The sequence below is a fragment of the Emydura macquarii genome, unplaced genomic scaffold (genome assembly GCF_026122565.2).
Source record: "Emydura macquarii macquarii isolate MOO-44397 ecotype Brisbane River unplaced genomic scaffold, CSIRO-AGI_Emac_v2 contig_1790, whole genome shotgun sequence".
NCBI classification, from domain to species: domain Eukaryota; kingdom Metazoa; phylum Chordata; order Testudines; family Chelidae; genus Emydura; species Emydura macquarii.
The window spans coordinates 27,265,755-27,289,336 of record NW_027131927.1 but is presented as its reverse complement, the minus strand read 5'-3'; the positions used below and the strand labels follow the sequence as shown (position 1 = coordinate 27,289,336).

General features: G+C 38.8%; 1 protein-coding gene across 2 annotated transcripts in view; it reads right to left on the bottom strand.

Moving 5' to 3' along the window:
* GRID2 (glutamate ionotropic receptor delta type subunit 2) overlaps positions 1-23,582 on the bottom strand; it is a 963,383-nt gene that overhangs the window by 418,644 nt on the left and 521,157 nt on the right. Inside the window, exon 3 of one of the 2 annotated variants that reach the window (XM_067557183.1) lies at positions 3,064-3,348. The exons of the other annotated variant lie outside the window; for it this stretch is intronic. Coding sequence (XP_067413284.1) covers positions 3,064-3,348 — 285 coding nt within the window. The remainder of the gene's footprint in view (positions 1-3,063; positions 3,349-23,582) is intronic. 2 annotated transcript variants of the gene reach the window in all.

Here is a 23,582-nt window from a genome sequence, read left to right as displayed (position 1 = left end):
TAACCATCACTTCTCCATATTTCATCAACACAGTGAACCCCACTCCTCACCCTGTATCCTTCTCATACCTCTTATCTAGAACCTTCCCACTTCCCTCTGCCCAAGTCCCCACTAGTTAACAGATCTTATAAAGGAAAATCATTCCTCTCATCTGGTAGAATTCTTTTAACATGTCAGTGAAGTAATGGAGAACAGGCTGATACAATTATGTAGTTTTTAAAAAGGCCTCTGATAAGATCCTTCACACAAGGGAACTGTAGAAACTAAGTAGTCATAGGAAAGGATGTGAAGTATTGTCATGGCTCAAAAACTGGCTAAGAGACACAGAATAAAGACTAAGAATAGGAGGTCAATTTTTATCATAGCATAAGATTAGCAGTTGGTTCCTTAGGGTCCCACACTATGACCAATGTTGTTTTATATATTTGTTATCAGGAAAAGGGTTGAGAAGGGAAATAGCAAAATTGGCAAATGATACAAAGTCATTTACTTCAGCCAAGTCTAGAGAGGACCGTTAGGAATTTCAGAATGGCCTAAGAAAGTTAAGCGAATGGGCAACATGATGGCAGGTGAAATTCAATGTTGATAAATGCAAGGTCATTTGGAGGGGAAAATCTTAACTACTCAAATGGGCTCTAAATTAACTGTATCAGCTCAGCTGACAGCTCAATGAAGACACTGAACAATGCACAGTTGTGGTCAACCCCCACCCAATCAAATTTAGGATGCATAATGAAAGGGATAAAGAATACTATGGAAGAAGATATTATAATGCTATTATATGAATTAATGCTTTTCCCATCATCTGCAATACTGTGCTCAGGACTGGTCACACTATCACAAAGAGTTTACTGTAGAATTGGAGGGAGTTCAGATATGAGCAACAAGAAAGATTAGGGGCATGGAAAAAACTCTGATAAGAAAAAAGACTGAAAGGAGTGCGATTGTTTACTTTTAGTGAGGAGACAAATAAGAAGGGACATGACAAACATATGTAATAATGAATGGCCTAGAGAAGGTGGATCGAGAAATTCCGTTCTCATCTAATAACACAAAAACAAGGGGACATTCAATTAATTTGCATATTCAAAGCTTATGGAAGGAATTATTTATTCACAAAATACATCATTAGAATGTAGAACTCACTGCCATATGATGTTTTTGAAATCAAGCATTTAGCAAGATTCAAAGAGGGATTGGACAATTATATGGATAACAAGACTATTCAAAGCTATAGTAGAATGCATATTTAAAAATGAGAAGGGATATAAATCTCAAATTTCAGGGTTATAAATTGGTCTCTAACTATGAGGGGTTAGGAGGAGCTCCTCTGAGTGGCAGATTATTCCAAATCTGCCTCCTACAGAGTTTCTTGCTCTTTCCTCTAAAGCATTTGGTACCGAGCACTGCCAGAGACAGGATATTGAACTATCTGATCCAGCAATTCCTGTGTTCTCATGAAAAATCCAAAAAAGTCAGAGCAGCTTCAAGGGCAGTGGAGGGACATTGCCTGTTGGCTGTTCTGCAACCACAGGTTTAGATCTCTGGTTTCCCAATGGCTCACTGTACATCTAGTAAAGAGGCTCCTGCCCCATCTTATGTCTGGAACTGATGGGGCACAGAATGAACTAACTGTCCACTGGGAATAGGTTTGAGACTGACATGCACATTATAAAACCATCATCACAGCAGGACTGTGAAACAGAGACTGAAGACATGAACTATCCTTTCAATCCAAGAATATTGAATGCTGCAAAAACAGTGTGAACATTCTTTCTTATTCTCAACTACTAGTTAATTGTAATGTTTCTTCCATTTTTTATTCATGAATATCTGGGCAAACAGATTTTTTATTTACACAAATATTTCTTCTTCACGTGCATACTTGTGTTAAAATGAGAACAAGCATGTTAGTTTGTGGACAATAATATTCACCATCAAAAACTCTTTGGAGCTGGGACTGTGTATTTATGTATGTATGTATGTACGTACGGCACTTATTACAATGGGGTTCTCTTATTGATTGGGACTGTTAGGTGCTATTTTATTATAAATAATTTTTATTTGCTATTCATCAGTTTATATTGTCTTAATATAAAAACGCATCATCTAACAAATTCAACAGCATGTTACTTGGGGGACCAGTCAGACACCACTAAAAATGAATAGTATATAGCTGAAGTGAACAGCTCACAATGTGAAGACTTAACTTTGAAAGTAAGTTTTTAAATGTTCATCCAAACTAATTGTGAATACTTCTGCAGAAAGCAGGTTTGGTTTCAGAACAATTTAAGAACAGCAAACTGTGGGATAATGTACTGACTATAACATGTCTAGCCCTACTCTCAGTCAACCTGAAAAGTGATCCCCCCAGAAATTGATTGAGACATATAGTTGGATAGTGTGGGCTAATTTGCACGGTTTGTGTTGTACCTGTTCTCTTGATACAGGACTGTTGGTTCAGCACTTCTCATACACACTAAATGCACTCAAAGGTTTTTAAAAAGAATGCCTCTCTTTCCTCCCTGGCAATCTGATGTATCTATTTCTATATCTCTACTACTGAAGAAGTTTACCGGGGGAGAGAGACCTGCATTCACCAAAACCAGCCCATTCTGTTCAAGTTTGTTTCTTGCTTGCATTGCTATTGCAAATTCCCACCCCACAAAAGACTCCAGTACACATAAAATATTTGCCTCTTGACAAAATTCTAAAAGCGTGAAGTCATATATTCTATCAATATATTCAATAGAGTGTCATCATCTATTTGCAGCCACTGGCAAACTACAAAACTCATTAAAATCATTTACACTCCATAAACACCACCCAGATAGAAGGCTAGATAAATTCTGCATTTAACTTTATCAAAGGAATTATCAAACAAACCCATAAAAATTAATGGCTTTTAGAAATAGATTTTTCTGGGGTTATGTGAAATGCTAACATAGCCATAAACGCTTATAGGCAAAATGTAATATAGTGGAAGAATTTAAAGATTCATTGTAATTGCTTTTAATAGAATTATGGATTTGATAACAATCACCCCACTAAATAAATACTTACCATACTCGTTATCATAGAAAATAATGAACTTCTGCCAGGCATATTCCGTGACTACCCTCAATATAACATCATTTAGATAGACGGGTGGGCGGACAGAGAGTGTATAGTCATCATTTCGATTGCTCCTGGTGAGCCCACAGCCACTCCTTGGAGTCCCAGCTGTTGAACGCTGGATGAAGAGGTGAGGGATGTGCATGGCATCTGCCAAAGACTGCAGGGATCCTGCTGACGTGCAGCCAATGGAGCTGACAAGGGCCAGGATGCCTTGGTTCATAAGGTCACAGGCTGTAAGAAAACACAATGATATTCAAGATGACAAGGGCAGTTCAGTGCTCACAGTTTATTTTTCTACTGAAACAAACAAATACTGGGAGTTGCCATGCAAGAGCGCCAGTGAAATGAAAAGTAGCTAGCATTTTATAAATACAATAATCTTGTCTACTATAAAATAGTCCAATCTAAAATCTACATGGTGCTATAAAAGGCATGAGGCTTGTCTATTCATTTCAAACTCTCTTACATATATATTATCACTATGAAGAGCAGTAAGACTGCTCCTTCCCCTGTCCTGAAAGTGCAACACAGCTAGAACATGAACTAAACCTATAAATATAGATTCTTACAAACATTGCAAACTAAACCCAACTATCGAAATAACTGGATTTTCTGGGAAGATAAACACTTTCTTAATTCCAATATGCCAGATCTGGTAATAAGATATTTGCATTACACACACAGAACTTGACGGAATAACGTCTCAGACTGGCTGTCAACTTTTGAAGGAACTGAATATAATCATGTACATAAATTTGTCCAGAAAGTACCAAACACTGAATGGCTCTTGGGTTATACAATAAATATGCAGCATGTCTGATCTAACTTGTCTATTTTAGTGTTCCAACAAAAAACAAACAACCCACAATCTTATAAATTGGATGCTGATTTCAAAACTTACTGGAGAGTGTCTGTAAGTTTTCCTCTCCACTTTTTGGAAAACCATGGAGTTGTTCATGCAAAAAAGTAACACCTTGTAACTAATAGTCCAGTTAATGAGGCTGAGTTACAGTAGAAGTTCTGAATATTACACTAATGACATCCACATGAATACCAAAGGTGCTGATCACAATTAATGTAAATGTAATCAATAAATATTGAAAGAATTAATAATGATTTGGTCTGTAATTTTGAAGCATTACCCTGTGAAATAAAGCAGAATGAAGGGTTTATTTTGGCTTTCTAATGGAGTTGAGAACCAGAGTAAGGAAGCAACACAGACTTGTAATATCATTCCTTAGAGAATATTTGGGGCCAATTTTTTTAAATGCCTAATTTGAGGCTGGCGAAACTGTGGGTGCATGTTCACAGATGCACACACAGTACTTAGCTATTCAATTACTCATTTTGTGTGCACATTTTGTTCATACAACAGGTGAGGACACAAAGGAAGAACCCACATGTGAAAAAATTTGGTTCTTAGAGTAATATAATTGCAGACAGATTTAAGGATTGAAGGAAGAGGTTATTCCACACTTGACATCACTAGATTTATCCATCAGAATTGTTTCATATTTGTTGTTAGTTCAGTCTCCTGCTTCACTGACAAGGAGGTCCCTCTGCAGCAGAAAAAGTGTGGCACTGCTGTGCAAAGTGGAGATGGATTTCCCTGAGGCTATCCAAGAATGCACGTACACAGAGGCAGTGCTAACCCATTGGGGGTATGGGCAATGATAATAGACTAGTTAATGTCTCTTTTTACTCAGCTTCTAATCACTTTTCCAGTGCTCTTTTCATACAATGCTGTGATATACAGGTTGAAAGTCCTGCAGAGAATGATATTTGTGGAAAAATGAAAAAATTTCCAGTGTCATTAAAAGAATTACCATTTACTTTTAATTTAGAAACTTAAAAAAAAAAAAAAAAAAGACTGATCTTAGTCTTTCTAAAAAGTTTCTTTCAGTGCTGCTGAATTTTAGGCCTAAATGGACATGACAGTGTCCCTTTAAATAAAACATGCCATGAACCCAATCAGTCTCTCAAACATGACTTTACAAAACGCATGAAAGTCAGAGACAGTCTTACAGAAATTACCCTGAGGATCCTTCTCATGTTAAATGTCTACATTCCCAGGCATTTCTTATGACCAAAGATCATCAGCAGACTCACTATAATACTGTGGAATATAGGAAATTCTCACTGTGCAGTGTGTTTCTGAAACAAAGCAAGCTAGGAGGAAAAAGATCATACAATTCCATGATGGATTTATTCTGTGTTTAGCTCCATTGGGCCAAATCATGGTCCTAGCACACAGTCTGAATGAGCACCTGCTATCTACCCACTCCAGGTGAGCAGTTAAGTCTTTTAAATCCTGATTAACTGAATCTATAGGCAGTTAGATGTTGAATAAGGGCTTGTTATTTGGAATGCTCATTCTCTCTGCATCAATCTCCTACTGACTGAATTATTTCTTAGATACAGATGCATCAAAAACATTTCTTGGGGCCAAAACATTACATGAACATTGACTTCAATGGGAGTTTTGCCTCTGTGAGAAGTGAAAAATTGAGCTCTATATATTAACCTTTTTTTTTCCACAGTGTAAAGCTTAATTAAATCTTTTTTGTGCTTATCCAAATTTTCAGTGGTAGTTAATCATTTCACTAACAACTCCAGCACAAAAATATCTGGAAATTATTTCACAGGCATGAAAAATCCAGCCCTACCTCTTTAAGTAAAATGATGACAAAAGGACTTTAAAGGCATCGTGCCATTCAAGATTCCTTTGCCATTTAATTTACTGTCGCTATCTGAGAGATTGTATTTTAAAGTTAATATTGAATCTACTCCCAGTATGATAAAGTTACATTACTTTGCCATCAATACCAGAAAAACATCCATATATCTTTTAAATCTTTCTTCAGTAGAGTAGAAATGTCAAATTCAAATGGACTAGTATACAATTCTATTAAGATGTGTGACAAAATAAGCCTTAAGGAATACAGGATTAATAATAATATTTACATATCCAAAGATTTATACATATATTAATTTTCCCTCACAAGCACTACACAGTAGATATATAATAGGACGGTCTGCCACACCTGTTCATTTATCAGACCTAGATGGGAAAGGGTCAGGTAACCCCCATAAAAAGGCTAAGAGTACTCATTTGAGAGGATCTGCACCTAAAAGTTGAGTTCCTGCAGTAGAGCATGAGTCAGGGGAAGTGAAGGGAAGGGTGGGTTTCGCTTTCAGTACCGAGGGAGGCAAGGGGAAAACCCTCTAGGAGATGCAGACCAAGGCACGAAAATGAAGTGCTTTTGTTTTTCATGATTTGCCTAAATTTTATGTTTGAAGAATAAAACTGAAGCTATAAAGACAATTGGTGTGGCAGAGTCTCCTTCCAGGTATAGGCGGCAGGTGACTAGGGCTAGAGGAAGTTCATTCCCCCCAAATCTATCAACTTAGTTCACCAACTCCTCTTCCCCACACTCTGCACGAACATGTCCAGGGTCAAGGCAAAGCCCCAGTGGGCACCACGTGACATCCTGGTGAGCTGCTCCTAGCAGCAAAGACCAACAGACCAGAGCAGGTAGCCAGGCCCAGACCTGCACCTTGGGACATGACGGAGCCTCCACTGACTGGGGTTAGTGCAGGGCCAGGTGGGGTCAGTTCACTTTGCATACCCCAGGCCCAGCCACAGAAGACAGGAGCTTTTGTTACCCAGGGTGAGTTGGGGGCCAGGAGGGCTCACTCTCCAACCCTTCCATCTTCTCTACAAACCAGGCCAGGATAAAGCTGGGCCCAGCCTCGTTGGACAGGAGCAGTTGCTCTAAAAAAAAGCAGACCACCGAACAGCAACCCAGCTAGGCTCGTCATGTCATGGGGCACTCATGGCTCCACCTACACAACCCTACACCTTTTCAAAAGCCCAGTAGCTATTAAGTTTTACCCAGACACCACCCCAAACAGTATATTCACCTTCAGGTAGGAAGATCACCTTCAATTCATTTCCCCTGTACTATAGCAGCCTTTCAACTGATCCTCTCAGTTTAGTTCTCTCAGCTCTTTACAGGATTCACCTGACCCTTTCCAAGCTGGGACTGATAATTGAACAGGGCTGGCTGGTCTTGGGCCCTCGGGCCAAAAAGGAGCAGGGCACCCTCTTATAGGATGATATTAAAAATTGGACATCCCCAACCACAGCACTTAAATTTGTTGAAGCGTTTCTCATTCTGTTTACCAGAGAATACCAGAGTAAGTGTCCATTCTTTCCAGTTGGCCACTGTAAATAAACAATATTATTTGCACTTTGCAGATGAGAAAATTAAGACACAGAGAGGTGAAGTGATTTGTCCAGGGCCACATACTGAGTCAGTAGTATAGCCATGATTCAGGAATTTCTGACTTCCAGTCTCATGTTCGTTCATCTAGAACATTCTGCCTCTCCATTCTGTAACAAAGGGAGACCACAATGGGCTCACATTGTTTCTTCATGTGCTGTCATACATCTCCCATTTACCCTAGATAGAGAAGATGATTTATGCCATAGTAAGTAAATCACTCATTGCCCCAAGATCCCCATTAATAGAGAATCCTATAAGGCATTGGCATAGCACTGATGATAGTGCTAAATCATCACTCTCTATTAACAACCTAGGAAAGCTAATAAGTCTCTACTTAACGCTGAGTATCATCACTTTTGTAAGTTGAAGTAACTATAATCTCAGATCCAAACTCAATGAAAACATTGGGGTGGGATCTTTGGAATCCCTACAATTTTGTGACTCAGGGCCACCTGTGATGTTAATCATATTTTATACTTTTCACATTAACTCTCAATCCTGCTATCATACAGACAAAACTTCTATGATAGAACTTCAGGTCCTTAATGAGTAAGAATTTCATTTCTAATTATCCCATTCATATTGAATTCATATTCATTTATTTATTAGTTTAAAATTTTAAAAATATGTTTCTGTATTATGAAAATGTCCATATGATTTTTAAAAAAACATAAACCTTGAGAAATTTACTGCTGTGTTACAAGAACCTTTGTACTATAAGATAACTTCAAAATGTTTTCCTACGTATACGTGTTCAGTGTCTAGTTCTCAGATTTACCTTGGCTTTTCCAAAACAAAAAACACCTGAAATTCACATCATGGGCTGATCGCCAATAAAAACTAATCTTTTAGAGTAAAAATCTTTTAAGTTAGAGCTTGGCACAGATTCTTAATGCACTCAAAATCCAATTTTTATGTTCAATACGTTTTTCTTTTTAAAAAGCCTAACCAATTTCATTTAAAATTAATAGTTAACATCTGGGCTGTCAACTTGGGCTAACTTCTTTCAACCAAACAAAATTAAAAATAGCTGAATTTTAAAAATAACCTTGAAAAGGTGTGTTTTATACAATGGAAACAATGGCAAACCCTTAAAAAGCTACTGGCTGCCATAACTTAGCAACAAGACTCTATATCTAAAAACATGTTTGTGAAGCAGATGCAAGTAGTGCACCTGTACATAGAAGGTTACAATGAGGAAAGGTATTTGGCTGAACAACAGGGGGAACTGTATTACTCTCTTTCTCTGTCCAGCACTCCCATGCCTCTGTTCATTTCATTCCCCTGTGGACTGAACTGCTAGCTCCTCACATTTCCTTCTCAGCCTCAGAATGCTGCTGATGAAAGCAAGCAGATCTTTACACCTTCCCCACACCTGGGGAAAAAGGATAGTGTCCAGAGATCTTTGCCTTCTTCAATCCAGACAGTCTGTGTTCTGCCCTTCCCTTCCCTCCCCCTCAAGCAGTTGCACTAGCCACAGAGTGAGTCTGTCTTTACAACAGTGTCTCTTGTCTTTAAATAAGTCTAAAATATTCATGGCCTCAATATAGAAGAGATTATTAGTTCAGAAAAGGAAAATGAGCTAAAAAATGTATAGGAAGTTTAAACAGATAAACTACTGGTCTTTTTGCTTTATGTTCATAATCTTGGGAGCAAGGGGTAAGGATGAAATATAATTATGAGGCATAAGATCATGAGATCCTGTTATCTAATTTTCAATAAATCTTTTTTAGTCATTTTTAGATACCAATTCTGCTCCTGCAAATTATTCTTCTTTCATAATATAATGGTTCACCCTGGATTTAGAACTGATTTATTTCAAGATGAGTGACAGCACATTTTTAATATACCTCAAGATACGTTCATAAGGAAATAAAGGTAAGATCTGGTTGAAAGAATGCAGGAAAAAGTATGCATTACTGACTGGGTTTTATATAATGTTCTTCATTGAACTGGAGATAACAGTGTGTTCCCAAATCCATTCCTGTGCTGCGTTTTTTGGTATGGGTTATGGAAATTAACCTTGATAACATCTTTTTACCTGTTAGCATTCAGCAACCTCCTCCTCCCCCAACAGATTATATATAATTCAGAGTGGAAATATTTTTTTAAACTAACTTGTAATTAACTTTTAAGGGTTTTTATTTGGTCCCGCTTGTTAAACCTAATTTGTGGTTCCCAGTTTTAACAGACTGTGCTTATTCAGATTTGAGGTTTATTTCTTTTGAGGAAATATATATAAAATACATATATTATACATACATTATACACACACACACACACACGGTTAATGAATGGATTCAGATCTCCATGAAAAATAAAAAAACTGGAAAAGGAGTTGCATCTCTGCACAATACAAGTACAGCACAGTTACCACTGATTATTGCTCCTGGAACTTTGGCAGATCTGTGTGTGTGGATATAGCTGTGGGTAGGATCTCTCTTCCATATTCAGGATTGTGCCAAGTATGACCAGTGTTTTATACATACACAAGCAAACTAAACAAACCATTTGAGCCTTGAAATCTGGGCTGGAAATTTCACAAGCTTTTCAGGAGAAAGTATTTATTTTTCCACAGTATTTCAGCAGTCCTCCTTCCAATCTGAAGTTCATTAAATATATCATAAGGCCTGAAGAGACCATTGTGATATAATCTGACCTCCTGTATAACACAGACAAAAGGCCTCCCTTGGAATAATTCCTGGTTGAACTAGAATAGATGGAACCCGAAAGTGTGAGAAGTGTGAAAATGGAAGCTGATTTTACACAACTTAATTCAACTTTCTCAAACCATTAACAAAGTCCATATTTCGGACAAAGATTCAGATTGGGTTTTGTTTTTTTTTTTAAATCCCATCTGATTTTTGTTTCCTCTACTTCCTGTTCTTCATATACTATACACAAGCCTTTCTAACTTGCCATGTACCAGCTCTGGCAAAGAATCTATTCACTCTTTTCCATGACAAGTTAGCCTGGGCTATGAGAAGTTTTCACAGATGACACATGCCATGTTAATATTACGCAAGTAATGTAAATGGTTCAAGTGGAACTCCAGAGTCTCAACAGCACAAACATACTTAAGAACACTGTCAGAACATACAGCAGAGTGAATCTCAATTTACCAAGCTCCAGTTAGCTGAATCCCTGTAGTTAAAGAAGGCTGGTTATTGCTTTAACTGCATCAACCCAGGTTTTACCCTTCAAGCACTCCTGGGATCTACAAGAGTTTAAGTCTGCAGGGTTTAGGAGCATCATAGAATTGATGCTATCCAGCAGTCTCTCTTCTGCTGAGTCTTGGACAGTTAATGATCTAATCTCTCAATTTTACAGAGACTTGGTGCATCTCTCTAAGATCCTTGTAGCCAGGATTCCAATATACGTAAAATATTTATCCCATTTCTCATATCCCATTCATGACTACTGCAAACACAAATTACCAATAGGTACGTGCTCAAGCAATCCTAATCCCCATAATCAATGTGGCTGATCCAAAACTCCTTGATATCAGTGGGAGTACCTTCCATTGACATTAGTGAGTTCTGGGCCAGAGCCAGTGACAAACTTGCTCAGAAAAACTAGAACTGAACCATGAAGTTCAAAAAAGTTTGGTTAAGTCCTTTCATTGTTTTTCACTTTTGTACATGCTCTGCCATTCAAGATTGTCTCTGGGGTCAGACACTGATGTGCCAAAATACTGTAATGTTTTCAGTTCAGTTTTACAGAACTAACAGGTCCAGATAAGAATCCAAACTTTTAGCTTTTTCTCTAAACCAGTGTTCTCTATCTGCACATTATGATATTTGAGCCTCAATAAACATTTGTGAGCTTGTCACTGTCTGTCTCCCTGCTTTGCCACTATCAAAAATGACCAAGTGACACTCTTTTTGCTGAGCAGATAACAGAGATAGACATATGCCACAAAATTTGCATCTGGATTTGGAACCTCTCCAAAGTACAAGCATGTTTGGAACTGCTGTTTGGGTTCAAGCCACCATAAATACAGGGATTCAGATGTGAACATCTCCAAAGTGCAGGGTCCCGCATACTCCTGTTTCTTACTGGCATGTGAACCATATGCCACAAACATTACCGTCTTTCCTTCACTGTTGTGTAAGCAATTTCCATTCAGTTATATGCTCATGTATGTGGCATTCTGAAGCAATTAAATAAAATTATAATTTATATTTGTAACTGGCATTGAATTATACTTGATTACTTATTAAATGAAGCATATGTCACTTTAAGCTAATGAGTTTCCTTCCTCACTTCAATCCTGAGATGTAGCTGTTCTTTTACTTTTCATTTCTTTCCCCAGCTCTGTACAAGGAATTATTAAGCAGTGCATTGGGTCTGATATACTATTTAATAGCTGGCTTTCCCTCTGCATAGTAGCAATTATATAGAAATGAAAAGGCTGAGTCCTAAAGCAGCTTAATACAAAATTAATGACAACTTTATCAAAAGATAGCACCTGGTAAAATCATATGATTTTATTCTAGTTATTAGTTTTTTAAAGGCACTGTACAAGCATTTGAAAATTCCTATATTTAAACCTTGGGCATTAATAATTCTCATTTCATCCACTTCTCATTAAACAAACCAGGACAATGTTACTATTCAGTGAAGAAACATAACGAACACAGTATACTTGACAAAAATCAAAACACTATACTTTATATGACACTCTGCCTAACCTTTCTGCTGTTATGAAATAACATATCAACTCCAAAGCCCCTTGTGCGCTAGTCTCACAAAACACTCATGTCCTGGTCCCCAACTTGTTTGTGTGCCCACATGTGCCTGCGCAAAAAGTAACTAATCACAATGCATTGTCATCCAGATGCCTCTTCTCCCATCACATCCCAGTTAGATTGTCATCCTCTCACTTTTTTCTGTTCCATTTGTCTCATGCCCGTTTGGTCCCTTATCTCACTTTTTCCTTCTAATCTATTTTTTCCCCTAAGCATTCAAAAAATATTTTTGTCCCTTTATTCATCATCTTGCTCTCCATCCCAGGGACCCCTCCACAGGGCACACACTTTCCCTGTTCAGGCCTCTTATTCTCTCTCTTTCCCCACCTACTTCTGCTCTCTGTCTTTTCCACTGTAAGGAGGCATCATGGTCCAGAGAATCTGGCACTGGGTCCAGAGTACTGAGGCCCATCTTTTTCTTCCATCAATGGTATTAATTTGTGGTGTGACTGACTTTGGACAAGTCATTTGAGTTCTCTGTGCCTCAGGTCCTTCTCCAGCAGGGATAATGATATTTATTCTTTGTGAAGTGGTTTGAGACCTAGGGATGATAAGTGTGACCTAAGTACCATTATGATGATGATAAGGGTGATCTAAGTACCATTGTTATTCTTTTTCCCTCTTTTCATCTCAGGAGGGACATTCCATTCCTTATCAGGATTCCAGCTGCCACAAATTCCTTCACACTTTCTCTCCTCTGTCTGCCAATGCTTCACAAGCATCTTTCTACTCCTGCCCATTAATATGGAGACAGTAGGTTTTGCTGGAGAGAGACAGATGTGCTGTGTAGCACAACACTACAGCCTGCAGCAGGGCAGACAAAAGAACATGCAGCTGGTAGCTGTATCTTAGTGGGGACCCCTACAGTAGAATGATCTGTCTGTGCTGCCCTGAAGGAGCTTGGCATATTCCCAGGCCCAGATCTCACTGAACAATACTATTCAGAATGAGACCCCCCTAAAGCAAAAACATGGACAGATTTCCCTCCCATGGTGAAAGCAGCAAGCATTCTGAGAATCATCTTCTAAGGGGATAGTGTGCACCATATGGAAAAGAAGGGGGTAGGGGGAGAGAAAAGTTTTCATATACCACCAAAATTGTGAAAGTTTAATTTCTTTTCCCCAAAGGAGGTAATTCTAGAAGGCAAAGGGAATGAGCATTGAATATGAGCTGCAAACAATACTTAGGCCAGGACTTACATTTACACTAAAATGCATGGGTGTAGACAGACTCTATATCTAGTGAAAAGAGCTTTGTTTGAAGATAAAAATAATGGAGGGAGAAAGCAACATCAACTGCGAAGAATAAAAGGATGTGAAAAACTTGGAACTTCAGTGAGGGCTCAAGAACATTATCTCCATTAGTAGACTAGGCTCTGGAGGAAACTTCAAAGGAATCAAAAGGACTATCACTATTTATTATTATTTGTTAAGAATAGACATTGGGTTTATTGCTATGAGAGGCACAGATTAATAATAATGATAATAAAAACAACAATTAGACCTTATATAGCACCTTTCAACCATGGCTCTCAGAGTGCTTTGCAAAGGAGGTCATTATCATTATCCACATTTTAACAGATGGGGAAACTTAGGCACAAAGAAGGGACATGACTTGCCCAATGTCACCCAGCAAACCAAAGAAGTTTTTGTCCATGCCCCAAAGAGCTTAATCTGACAAACAAATTAAAACATCTTGAGAGGTGCAGAATAAAGTCCTATCTTGGAGCTTTATTTGTTTTGTTTTTAACCATAACTAATGCATGGATGACAGCATTTTTGTTCACATTGAGTTATTATAAGTGGGCCTCATTTAGTAGGTGAATTTTAAGGGGATTTGAAAAGTAAGAGGGGGCCTAGTACAGTGGGATAGAGGGAAAGATTTCTGGCATGTGGCGAACATGGAAGAGGAACAAATTTAACAGAGAGAGATGAAAAGTCAAGGTTCGGAGAAGTTTCTTTTGTTTTGTGTTTGTACAGCACCTAACAGAATGGAATCCTGGTTCCTGGCTATGGCTTTTAGATACTACAGTAATGAAAAGAATAAATAATAAGTATGTGCATTAGGTGTGGAGGGCTGTAGGAAGTAAGTGCAGTGCTGTAGGAGGGGACCAACTCTTGAAGGCAAGAGCCCTAATCTGATGTAAAAAGCAAATGGAAACCATAGGAGGGATTCAATAAGGGAGTGATCAGTGAACAATGACATTTCTTTTAGCCACAGTATTCTGTTGGACTGAAGTGAGGTTTCAAGTCCATTGGAGGAAGCCAGAAAGGAAAAGGTTGCTATATTTAAGGGAAGTAACAAAGGCATGAGCAGAAACTGAACTGCTGAGAAAACATAAAAGAACAATTTCCATAATTTGTAGCTTTGGTGCATTGCATGTTCTTTCATACCATATGCATTGTGCTTACAGTTTAGGACAGACAAGATGAGTATTCACTGGGAGCCTCATGAGTGGGGACAACTGAGAAGGACTGATTTAAAATGAAGTGAGGGTGGGAAGTCTAGTTAGGACTATAAGGCCAGGAATGGAAGAAGGTACAAAATGAGAATGAAAGAAGGAAATAAATGAGAGGAGTGCTGACAGAGCAAAGGGACCAAACAAAGCTTAAGAAAAGAGACAAGGAGTAAAGCTATATGCAGGGGCGCAATTGTACAGAACTTTGAAGATAAGGAGAATAATGTGAAATTTTATCCAGCAGGCAAGGAGATGGCAGGAGTTTCAATAGGGAAGTAAATGAGTCCAATGCACATCATCAAAGATGGTTTTGGCCACTGCACTATGGAAGGCAGAGAAGGGAACAGGAAAGACAGCTGGAAGCCAGAGCAACAGCCAAAGTGGGAAACAGCCAATGTGTTGATAAATGTGTCAGTTGACGGGGCAGTGAGGAAAAATCAACTTGATGCATGCTGTAAATGAAGCAACAGCAGGATTTGGCAGCTTTGATATGTGGAGAGAAGAAGAGAGAATTAAAAATAGAGCCCAAGTTTGAAAGCCTATGTTGTTTCTCTAGGAATAATGGGGAAGTGCTTCTTTGGTGTCAGTTGCAAACATGTAGGTGAGATTGCTTCATCCTTAATAGATGCATCAGATGTCAGGAAAAGCAGGAGTGCTGTTTTTCTTTTCCTGAGACTTTTTTGGAATGTCAAAATAAAAAGGGAATCTGTATAACTTTAAAATGTGCATTTACTATACAAAGCATTTGAGTCACACTAAGTACTTTGCCACAAAAGGAGAAGAAGCAATAGGCCCTGGTCCTAAACAGCACATACAGGGGCAAGTATGAGTGCAAGGGGATTTTTTTAAACCTGTACTAATAATTAAGGAGCACACACATTATGAATTATTTACCCACCGCAGAGAGAAAATAATAGAGACACAAATTCTGCTTGGATGTCAGAGATGGGGGCATTTCTACTGACACTTCTCTTTGTCTGGAACTAGGATTTTAGATGTTTCTTCCATTTCAGAATGGTTATGGAGTTACAAAGCTGCCACCTATATAACCCAACAGAAAAAGATGAAGCATAGACAGAATGGAAGGTTTTCAGTCTTTATGCATTAAGACTGGGTTCAGCTAGAGTTTGAACTGCACAGCTAGCCCCGGACAGAGGTGCCAGCTGCATTACTATGATGGGAGATGAAGCAGTTTTTCTTTTGAGTAAACACTCCCCCTTTTCCACTCTGACAAAGCACTTTCTTTCTTTCTAGATATCTGAGATATTTACATACTTTGCAGCATTGTTGTAGTCACGCTGGACCCAGGATATGGTGTCTATCACCATAGTGTCTAAGTTCTGTTACTTACTGTGTAACTTTGGGTGTAGGCAACTACACATCATGGCTATACTCTTTAATTTCCTGGAGACAACACTTGAGGTGACTGGCTGACAGGATATGGTTTTTATTTTCCTTTACAGTACAATACAGCATCTCTTTATCTTTAATGCACACATTGTTGGATCAATTCTCCTGCTATTTACACGAATTTTACACTTGTAATAAAGAGTAAATCCGCTGAAGTCAGTGGAGTTACACAATGGTGCTAGTGAAAGAAGAATCAGTCCTATTGTATAATATAGCATGTCTACCTTGGGAGATTACAGTAGGAGGCACATAAGAGAAGATGACAGCTATACCGACCATTTAAATAGCATTTTTTTCATCCATACTTCTCAAAGTACTTAACAAAAGTAGACAAATATAATTATCCGCATTTTACAGATAGGGAAACTGAAGCACACAGAGATTAAAACAACTTGTGCAAATCACACTGATTTCGTGGCACAACTGGGAAAAGAATTTAGATCTTATTCTCAGACCAGTGTCCTATTCCTTGGGGCACACTACATCTCTGGTAGGTAGCTAGGGATTGGCCAGTATATGCATTTGTTTGCGTGTGTGTCAATTTCAAATGACTACCTCTCTGTACTATCAGTATACTTCATGCACTACAGCAAGGATTCTGTTGCTTCATAAGAGTTTATCTGGAATTGTGTAAAGCAAAGCTTTCTTTGCAAAGTGATCTCTGTCAATAGCATGGTGGTGAACAGCCCTCTCTCTCTCTGCCATTGGTCAAATGTGATCAAGAAAACAGGCACAATTACTGCAAATGTTTCACTGCTGCATCTAATTAGCATGATGCATTGGCTTTCTAAAGAAGATGGAAGAGAAAGGTCAGCTTTCAGAAATTTAATTACAGCAGGCTGGCTGCCAAGAGTAAATAATTTTTAAATCCATTGTAAAGCATGAGTTTGCATAATTAGAAGGCATTTTTCATAGGATTGTCTATTCATCATTTCCTGCAGGGTATCTATAAAAGAACAGGTGAAAGGTTAGCAAATAGCCTGATTCTGATCTCACACCAGTTTTGTGAAGGTGTGAAGGCTTCTGACTTCAAAAGGGTTCTCCTGTTCTACGCCTCTATATTAGTGAGAAGATGGATCAGACCCTAAGTCCATACTCAGACCCACAGCCACATATCAGCCCTTGGGCACCACCTCTTTTAGCTATCCGTGAGTTGGGGTGGTTTAAGTAAAATTATTCATCCCTTGAATCACTAATGCACCTTGCATGCTAATTTACACGTTGCCATTTTTCAATTTCCATGACATGAAGGATTGTTATCTTGGTTCATTATGAAGGCAATGTCATAATGCGACATTATGATGTTGGCCGCCAACGAGCACAGTGATGGCATGCAAAAGCAGATTTTCATCTCAGTTTCTCTCCTTCACTGCTCTTGATGTCAGTCAGTTTTGTTTATGAATACTACCAAAACACCTGAGGTTTTCTGTATTTAGATTGCGGCTTCCTCTACTTGACTATGACACACACACACACACACGTCAAGTAGCCTCTCTCATTCTTCCCTCTCCCCCCGCAATTTGCAGCAATAATCTATGACAATCTGCATAGGTCAATTGCAAAACAGAAATACAGCACAAAAAAGAAAGGCTTCAGTATTGAGATGTTCTTTCTTTCTGCCTAATAAAGGAAGCTGCCTCTCTAAGTCTTCCTACTACAGAGGAAAGCCTAAGGTCAACCTCTCATAAGGTTTTAGTAACACAAGAAGATATTTAATATTAGTTCTGCTGTTTCTTTTTAACATGCAAGAGATGACCCAGAATCTCCTTCAAGTGGTTTTGTCCCCATATAGGAGAAAAAGCCTCTTCTACCCTGCAAATGACATTTGAAGGAATGAAGTTTCAATTTGTATGAAGAAGGATGAATGGATGGGTCAAATGCCATGAAGGAAGCAGATCTGCACAAAAGTTTGAAACATGTATAAAAGTAAAGATAGACAAACCACTTCCAAAAGATGAAAAAAAATGAGCAAAGAAAACACTTCCCCAACCTAGAACCTGTGCTATTTCTAGAATCAAACAATTTTTTTTAAGGTTCTGGTATGTTAGGTTAACTTTTTTCTTCATTATTTTTCACTTTTATGCACCTCTAAGATTTGGCCAGAAAAGGAAGTGGCAGAATGCTTCACAAAAGGCTGTTCTCATGCTATTTCCAGACAAAACAGAAGCGGCAAGTTCCACATATATAATGAGAAGACCTATTTTAATTAATTTTCCAAGAAAATTTAGCAGAACCAATAGCTTCTTACAATTTAGAAAACAGTTCCATTGTCATTTTTGGTTGACTGACATTAGGGGACACTTGAGAAATACAAATATGATATGCTTTGAATGAACAACTATAATCCTGGACGCCTATGTAAACTAAACAGTTTTGAACCTCTGAAGATTATTTATCACAAATAGAAATACAATATTTTGTTGATATATATGCACAACGTACATTGTGAGGGAATGATGTTATGTTAACAAGTGGATGTTTAAATGAGTGCTTGACATTCTTGCAGCAGTGTGCCAGGTGCTAATTAAATTCTAGGGCCATGCAAATCATGGGTCATGGGTTCAAGAAATTAAACCAGAGTTTGATATGCAGGAGCTGGAAGTAAGTCAACTTCTGCATGTGGAGCTGCAATTTCCCCTTGAACCTTCAAGAAGTAACCCACAGCTGGTTCCCTGCTATCCTTCTAAAGTACTCCTGTCCCTCATCTTACTTGGAAATCTTCCAGAAGGGTCTCTGCGTTTGTTGTTGGAAGGGATCCCAGAACTGTGAACAATCTCAGTCCATGATAAATGAGCTCTCAGGAAGATGGGGTATAGTTTGTAAATATTTCCCACATTAAACCTCAAGTTCAATTTACCTAGGTCTGAGATCTGATGCAACTATTTCACAAAGTTCCATTGAATTCCCTGGTTAGATTCCCTGAAGCCCCTGTGATATCAGTGTGTGATGGAGGCGCTCACCACTGGGCCATGCCTTCTTGTGGCTCATGTGGGGAATCAGCTCTGTCACCTGGCTGGACATCTCTTCCTGCAGTTACTCAGTCTGTCATTTCACTCATTCCATGGCCTCTCATGCTTCTGGACCTGCTCCTTTTCTAGACTGGTTTCTACTCTTTTTACAGTTTCCTGCTCTTCCCCCTTGTACAGTACAGGCTGCAATACAACTGCAGGCTTTTTCCTCCCCTAGCCTGCCAATTTCCTCTCTTTTAGATCCTGGCCTGCTCATCCCCTCAGCTAGACTTCCTCTGCAATTAGACCCCAGCATGCCCTAGGTTTCCTCCAGGTGCAGCCTAAGGTTAATTAGCCTAATTTACCACTTCAGGCTTGTGTGGGGTGGGCACCCCATCACACAGTGAAAGGGCAGGGTTTTTTTACTTCACGTTTTTTGTGTATCTTGGAACACAGGGAAACACAAGCCCATTTCAGCCTTGGAATCCACAAGTACTCTCTGCCCCTGTGCAATAGGATTCGGCAGAGGCTCAGTGATTCACTCTAGCACATCCTAATGCAAACTCAGGCGGCTACTATTTGTAAAGTACTTTTTACTTACATAAAGGAAGACTATTATATGTAATAATTTCCCATCTAGGCTGATAAAACATGCACTGTTTTATATGTAATAGATATAATTGCAAAATGGATTGTTAACTGTGCTGGTGTTATGAAAAATAGATTAGAAAATTGCTCCATTCAGCCCAGTGGGGGATTGTGTCACCACTTGCCCTGCAATCCTGGGTGCCTTACAGTGCTTTGCTGCTGTCACTCCCAGCCTGGGATGTTCACAGCCAGCCTACCAGCATGCAGGTCACACCCTGAAGCGTCTGCATTCTGGACAGCCCTGGCTCAGCAGCTTTGATCCCAGTAGCCTGTCTATAGCCCCACCGCTCCACTCTGGCTTCTACCAGCTTTGGTTACAACTGGCAAAGTGACCCAACTGGGGTAAGTACGTGCTTCCATTTAAACACAGCACTGAATCAGTTTATAGTAACTATCAAACAAAATTTATTAGCAATAGGAGATAGATTAAGTATGCCAAGTAAAAGGAATACAATTAGAAAGGGTTACAGGCAATAAAAGAGAAAACAAGCATCTAAAAGTCTAGAACTTAATTTAGCAAGATACAGGCTTGGTTCAAGATGGTTTCTCACCTATATTCAGTTTCCAGAGACATATATCCCCACCCCCTGGTTGAAGGACCCATCTTTCTCAGTTTGCAAGACCTCTGTTGCCTTGTGTCAATCTAATGATGGATGCCAAAGATGGCTTCTGTCGTTGCGTATATCTTATAAAGTTCATGTTGTTTCAAGAGGCAGGATGACCTCATGCTGCTTTACCCTTCCTGTAGGCTTTCCATCCCCCCTATATTTAAATAGAGCTTCCACTAAATCTGATTCCACCAGGTCTAATGTACATAGAAGGCAAATAGCTGCCTTCTCTCACATGTGGGAGGGAAGCTATTTCTCCCCATTTGGCCATGGACTTTACAGCTTATCATCATTAAGTATCCATATTTTCTCATATAGTGCTAAACACGCATTTCACAATGATATTAATCACCATTGTGTCACTAGCTTTCAGAAATGACCTCATTCTATACATTTTTATAATACAGTAACATTGTGTACAATCAGTTAATTCAATTGCTTATCACTTAAGGTTCAGCACTCCTGTCTTCATAGACCAATAAACTTTTGCAATGTAATCTTTAATAAGTGAAACCAAAACCAAGGTTTCCTGCTGGGGTATAGATGCCATGCTGTATCTTCCCCGACTTGTTCATGCGAGGTTTGCCTCCACCCTTAGTTAACTTGATGCATCTGTTTACACAAAGTTTCATATTACTTTGGAAGTAACAACCAGGTGGGGGAAACACGTTCCTTTGTCTGGAGTACACCTGTTTACTAACTTCCCTCTACCTCCTCGCCCCCCCAATCATGGCTGGTTTAAACAAACTTTAGTCATAATTCTAGCACATATCAATCATTCTTAATACCCACTGTGTAATACATCACACAAGAACATTCATGGTCAGTGAGTTATTTGTTTCCAAATGATAACCTCACGAGGCATATTTTGTACGAAGATTATTACAATACTGTATAAGGTATGAACACAGAGGTACTTCGGTCACAACTACACAGTACAATTTATACAGGATATTGCTCTCATAAAATTAGATGAGATGGGTGGCATGATGAATGTTTTAAAGTGCTGAGTATATCAACTCTCCTACAGGTAAAAAGGTGGAGAAATGACACACACAAAGGAGGAAAGTAAAAGAAAAAATGGATGAGACTAACATAATTTGGAGATCATGTATTGACCATATAAAAGGATTGGCAGGAAAACAGTTAATATTCTCACTTTACTTTTCTTTTCTTTACTTTATTAAAAAAAACAAAAACAGGCTTAACGAAGCCTTTCTAAACTCTCAGTTTCAACTTTTAGGGTGCATCTACAGTACAACCCATAATCTCAGCTAGTGTAAATCAGCATAGCTGGATTTCAAACTTGACTGGAGCTATGAATTCACAACAGCTGAGGATCTGACTATAAGTCTAGTCATTCTGGCACAAGATTAGGGGAATCAATGTTTGAATACCATTTTTTGCTTGTAGAGTGGACTGGTCAATGCACTTTTCAAATCATGTTGGAGTATCATGTTCACAAAGGAGGCCATGTAATTTCTTAACAGTTTTATGCCCAGTTGGTTCATAATACAGTATACAAATATGTTACAATATGGATTTCTCTGACTGTGCCAGACAACCATGTGTTGATGCAGTTAGGTTTGTATTGCAGATGAGCCCTAAGAGCTGAAACTAAAGCCTTTACCGTCTTATACTTTTTTGGGACATCTCTTACCATCGCTACTAGTGCCACTGCAGTAGAGGCAGTAGTAGGAGAAAGAAGGGCTAGAAGAGACAGACAGCTGGAGGCATTTTAACTACAGTCTCATGGTCACAGTGTTTTATAAAGTGTATCTCAGAATCTCTTCATAACTCTTCATAATATTTATCCCTGTGTATAAATATCATCAACTTCAATCTTCTTTTCACCTGAAAGATTCACTAAAGTGCCACAGATTTAGCCAGGGGTGCAGCTAGATGTTTGAAAACAGGATACCATGCTTTATGCTCAGCATCCATTCACCACAATTACCACAAACCCAAACCTGCCATGAGTGATATGTCATTGTACCCTTACAATCACTAGCAGTTAAATATAGATACCTATCACCCTGTGTGACCCATGCATTCACACTTTACACACTACTGCAATGATTTGTGTACAAAATATACTTTGTGAGGTATCATTTGAAAACTACCACCACACTGGTCAATAATATCATTGTAAAATATATGTCATAATGCTGTCTGTGAAATTGTGGATACTCACGAATACTATGCTTTAAAGTCTGAGTAAAAGGTGTTTAAACTAGGCACCTCAGGGGGAGTTGATAAACGGGTTTTCTCCAGACAAAGGAAAGAGAACCAGGTATGGGCCAAATTCAATTGGCTATTCATGTATAGCAGAAATTGCAGCAAGAAGAGATAATTTGCATAGTAGTAACCACTAGGGGAGGAAGAACCAACATGGAGACTTATCTTCCAGACCTCATGGCTCCTTTACACAGCATGGACTAAGGAATATTTCAAAGGTTCACTGGAGCATTAAAGAGAGGGGCAAAATCCGCAAGTTATCTTTCACTTAAGAAGACAAAGAACCGAACAACCTGGATTTTGTGGGAGGTCCTGGCCAAATGGGTGGTCAGCCATATTCCTGGAATCTAGGGTTGCCAATTTTGATTAGACATATTCCTGGACGTTTTATCACATCACATGACAAGATTAATCTTTAATTCCTGGAAATTCCAAGACAATCCTGGAGGATTAGCAATGCTAAATCTTACCTTGAATCAAAACTGCAGTTTTGTTATGTCTGAGTCCCTAGAAAGCATTTTCCACTTCTCTTTGTAACCATTTCTGACTTTCTCTCATATACCTGAACTCACTTAAAATCCTCTCTCTTTGTGTTAATAATCTTGTTTTGCATTTAATTCAAACACAGCACTGGGATGGTTTAGATTTAAGTGATTGTTAACTCTAGTTAAAGAAACAAGTTAATGTACTTTTGTCTCTTTAAAAGGAGCAACAGTTCTTATTACTTCCCTAAATGTTCCAGGAAAAGGCTGGACATTTCAGGGCAGATAATTTTGATGACATTTGGGTCTTGTGGTGTGTTGAGATCACTTGGCTAGTAGCAACCAAGGTGGATACGAGAATGTGGCTGTGGTATGACAAGAAGTCTACCCGAGTCAGCGTTCCTAAATCAGAGCTGCTTAACACACAGACATTCAGAGCATGCTTGTATGCTTGCCGGGAGTGTCCAGGCAATGAGCTACAGCAACATAGCATTTTGAGGCACTCAGGATTACGGGACAAGCAGTTACACCACCTCTCACTAGTCTTAGTTGCACTCCAAAGCATGACACTGTGTTAATAAAAAGCTTCATGAGAAAGCTATCAATCAAAAATGATGTGCCATGATATTAACA